Source organism: Ipomoea triloba, chromosome 1 (assembly GCF_003576645.1).
Source record: "Ipomoea triloba cultivar NCNSP0323 chromosome 1, ASM357664v1".
In the NCBI taxonomy this organism is placed as follows: domain Eukaryota; kingdom Viridiplantae; phylum Streptophyta; class Magnoliopsida; order Solanales; family Convolvulaceae; genus Ipomoea; species Ipomoea triloba.
In genome coordinates, this window is record NC_044916.1 from 15,300,617 (window position 1) to 15,305,437 (window position 4,821).

Sequence of the window (4,821 nt, forward strand, 5' to 3'; positions counted from 1 at the left end):
AAGAAGACAAGATTTACGTGGTTCAGCAAAGTGCCTACATCCACAGGAATGAAGCTATATTTTTATTAATTAGGATGGTGATACCACACCTAGAGATACAACAATGTATTTATAGGTCTCTACCCTTTATCATGGCCCAACCCAATCTGTTCCACTCATATTCCTTATATGAGACAAACTCAACAATAATGTTTTCATGGTTTTTGAGAAGCACTAGGCAGAGGTTTTGGTTGCCAATGTCTCTGTGGATGATCATCAGCTGGTGACATTAACAGTCACAGCTAAGGTAGGAAGTGGAACTAGGATTGTTGAGCAAATGGTTTCTTGGCTTCCCTAATTCATCTTAAAGATCTCCAACCTGAAAAAATTTACTGCTGCTATGTAATGTTCTTTACTTCTTTTTAATGAATTCACCAAAACTAAAACAACCATTTAAATACAATCTCTCAGATCAATTACGCTCTTTCTTTTTTTTTTTTTTTGTGTACATGAATACTATTTGTGACATTAAACATAATTTTGTATTAAACTACATATACATATGTGCTTTGCTGTCTATCTACCAAATTCCCCTTCCTCTACACCAACACAAGAAAAATGGGATAGAAGGATTTAAAAAAAAAAAAAAAAGGAAATAAAAGGGAAAGTACAATACATGTATCATGTCTCAACCACCTTTTTACCTTCACATACATCGCAAGTTACAAATCCAAGACCTTCGCAGTATGGACACTTTGTGTCTTCATCTATCCATTCCAAAAACTGAGTGACATAATAAACTCCAGATTAGTATTCTTAATACAAGTTCTAAAAATAAACTGGTATAAAATGATGAATATTGATCTGTACCTGTGGCTCAATATTTGGCTCACCACTTCCGTCACATTCTGCAAAAGAAGAATATGTTTTTATACACATTAACAATGTAGAGATCCATGTCTTGATGTCCCTTGCAGTTTGGATTGTTTATTTAAATGAAACAAAATTATGTGAAGTCAAAGAAAAACAATGACAAAAGTTAACATTGTCATTCCACTCCAGCAGAGCAGTGCACCAAGTATAATGTGGAAGGCATCTCACTTGTGTTTCATTACATAATTATAGTGCTAAGAGCCTTTTTTTTAAATGGGAAAATTGTAAGCAAAGTGAGGATTTGTCCTGAATGACCAAATAAACCACTTTATTAACTGATATATTGGTGGCAAAAAATAGTCATCGAGTTACTAGAATTGCCACTTTGCACAGAACTTTGGGGTTAAAGATGATCACGCATATAACTCAGGGACTAAATTTGTACCACGGGTATAACTGAAGGACCAAAAATGCAATTTTCTCTTTTAAAATTTCGATATCTTAAAGTGCCAGTATATTTGTAGTTGATAATGATCAGAGCCATCTTAACTACCTCTATCATTGGTGGTGCCTCATGTTCAAACAAATGGCAGATGCAATACTTTAATCCTGGTGACGAGATTCTTTTCAAAGAGCATTTAGTTGATATTCCAGAGATTGATGAAAGAAGCCCAAACAGTTCTAACTGAGCAGGCAATGCTCAGTGCACATGCAACTTTTGTTCCATATTTCTAATACTTCGAAAATTATAACATTGTGATCCTTATCTGTTGTTGTGTATTGTGTTTTCAAAAGAAGAGCAGTTTTCTATCAAAGAAAACATCTCCCTCCCACCACATTTACCCATACACATAAATGTAATAAATAAGAGGATCCTTCTAAAGTTTATAAATATTAATCCCACATTTACAAAAATCAAGACTCGTCACATTTGGTGGTTTTATATTACTGGGAGCGGAATTTTAAGTGTGGTTTTAGAAAACAACTTAATATTCCAACAAAATTAACATAAAAAGCGAGTGGGAGAAAAATACAAGACAATAGAAAAGTACCCATGCATAATAAGCGGCCCTCTCCACGGCAAGAGAGACACTTTGTTGTTGCCTTGCCACTTGAACTCTTGGTTGGAGCTGGTTGCATGTTTCCCTTAAGCCTCGATGGTTCTTCCCACCGGTTCTCTCCAAGTAGAAACACCCGATGCTGGGTAATATCAGTTTCTGTGTCACCTTCTTTAACAACTTTCTGCTCAAATTCTGATATTTCCATTATAGAAGCAACTGGTACTCCATTTGCTCGTGCCTGATAATAAAAGGATACAATAAATAACCATAACCCAAAAATCCAACATCACCCCTTTGATTTCTGTAAATGGATTTATGTTGCCACATGTTTGATACAATTCTTGGGAGGAATCAATATTGCAACATCACTCCTTTGGTTTCTGTTAATGGATTTATGTTGCAACATGTTTGACAACTCTTGGGATGACATTTTTCTATAAGATATTATGCATAATTCTTCTCTTCAAACTATGTGCTATGTGGTTACACTCCTATTCTTGAAGTGAACTCTTTTCATCATTATATAGTACCCTAGAGAGGCATGTGAACAGTGAAAAAGACCTCAGGTCTATTTATTCTTGAACAAGAAAGTTGCTATCCAGTACTTAGTGGAGTCATTTTATAACTTATTGTTTAGATTTGGAGTTTGAGACTTAGAAAGCTGCCCGAACTACTGAAAGTTCAGAAGTGCATAGTTTCTGTTTTCACACACCTCTAGAGAATTCACATCATGTTGCTCCGGATTCTCATTCAATCTCAAGTCAGATTTCTCAAATGTTTGTTCCATGTATAATCTCTCAAGAAGTTCTGAACTCATAATGCCATCTTCTGTGGCTCCAAATGAGGCCTGAAGCAGCAGAAAAGAGGAAATATAAATTAACATTACAGTTAGGTTTCATTTAAATAGAAATTCACATTAATTCTTACTTTCAACATTCCTTGAAATTTCATACTTATATATGAAAGCTCAGATCTCACCTGCCAAGTTTTTACAGCACGCTCTGTCCCTGAAGAAAAAGTGGAATATTCCATGTCTTCCTCACCACAATAAAAGCCCAGCTTTAGCAGTGCCTCCTATAAAAATCCAACAATAGTATAATTAAGGATTAACAGTCATTACAAAGATTAAGTGGTTAGAAACACACATCTATGTAATAAAAATGATAATGCAAGAACAATGTTAATGACATTTCTTAATTTTAATTACAAAGCAAATGCGAAATAGCATTTTGTGACATCAGAAAGTTCACAATCAACAATTAGATAATGCTTTGGAAGTACAAACCAAAAGATTGTGTCATACTTGAGGATCTGATAAGATGTGGTTCTTATATAATGACTTACAAACTAGTATCTTCAGTGTTCACAAAAATAAAATAATAGGACATGTGCACATCAGTCAGCAAAATATAATATATAAAGTGGCTAAAGAGCAGTTTTCTCATGTCTTGAATCTCAGCTGTGATCATTACTACACAACATATTCTCTCATCACATGATTGCATAGGCATAACATAACATATAAACATAAGTTATATTAATAGTATAAAACACTACAAAGAGATTAGTTGTACTGGAGAAAGTCACAAAACGATTAACAATAAAATGTTAATTGACAGAAGACAAAATTCATTAGTTAGTAGACCTGCATAAACCGAACATCATCTCCTTCAGATCCCTTTCTCAAAGTTTTCCTTTTCTTCACTTCCCCGGCCTCTCTCTCTACTTCTTTAACAATTTCCTTGATAACCACCTCCTCTTCCTCTTTTGTAGCCTCCATGACCAATGGCACTGCAATTGATCCACTCTCTGCAATTCTATTTACATTGTTAACCAAGTCACCCTCCTTCAATACCTAGACCAAACAAAAAGATTCATCATTAGGAGTACTCCCCACTGAAAGAGTTCACAAGTTATGTGGATTTCAATAAATAATTGTCAAAGGCATACAATTTTTTTTCCAAAAAAAAAAAAAAAACAAAACAGTATTGACTTCATATTCTACTAATTATAAAAAGATCAACGAACAAAAAAGTAGTGATAAAACATAATCGACATTCAGATGCTCGAGACTAATTGAAAAAGGAACTTATACTGAGGATAATTTAACAAATTAAGCAAACATTTAGCACAAATTGTGGGACACAACAGCTAATCCCTCACCTGCAATAACTTCACTATATTAGCAACAGTCTCGGAGACGGACACTTCCTGCAATGGGCTCCGACTTTTGAGCTCCTGAATTTGAAGCTGCAGGGCCTGAATTTCTCTTAGAAGAGCTTCACGTTCAGCGTTCCACCGCCGCTCTTCACGAAGCCACCGCTGCTCCTCCCTGAGCCACCGCTGCTCTTCCCGGAGCCACCGTGCTTCCTCTCGCTGCTCAAATCCCGAGCTGTCTCCGCTGTTAGAGGGAGGCAACGCGAAGCAAATGTGAGATTTCGAGAGAATTTCAAGCGAAGGTTTGAAGAGAAACGGAGCTCTTGTTGTTGATTCTGATAAAGATTGCGGTTTTCGGTGTATTATGGTATTGAAGCTGAAGGTCACTGGTAATGAAATCGCCATGGATGTGGAGAGAAACGGCCCCTGAAGGGATGGAGAGTTTATTTACAGGGGAAGACAAGATATTTTTGGCGCAGATTTTCAGTTTAGTACCGTTATATATAGAATTGTGTTATGGTGCGGTAGCCGGTAGGCAGTGCCAGGTGCGGCGTGGATCTGCGCCATTAGTTTTAATTTTGCATTTGATTTCAATTGTTGATTTTTAATATAGAAGGTACACTTATTTTGATTGAATTTCCCGCACTAAGGGGTAAATTAGTAAAACAAAAAATATTAAAAAAAAACAACCGTTCTTACTCTCATCTTCTCCACAACAATTTGCATTTCATCTTCTGCCATCAACGAATTT

The 4,821-nt window shown here is 35.8% G+C and overlaps 1 protein-coding gene across 1 annotated transcript; it reads right to left on the bottom strand.

The window, feature by feature from the left end:
- Window positions 1-446: 446 nt before the first annotated feature.
- On the bottom strand, window positions 447-4,537 carry LOC116018100 (protein disulfide isomerase pTAC5, chloroplastic). The gene is made up of 7 exons (XM_031258601.1): window positions 4,077-4,537; window positions 3,559-3,768; window positions 2,892-2,987; window positions 2,626-2,760; window positions 1,905-2,151; window positions 850-887; window positions 447-762 (listed from the first exon to the last, which is right to left on the bottom strand). Exons 1-7 carry the CDS (start codon window positions 4,473-4,475, stop codon window positions 661-663), a joined length of 1,227 nt encoding a protein of 408 aa, XP_031114461.1. The 5' UTR covers window positions 4,476-4,537; the 3' UTR covers window positions 447-660.
- Between the last annotated feature and the right edge of the window lie 284 nt (window positions 4,538-4,821).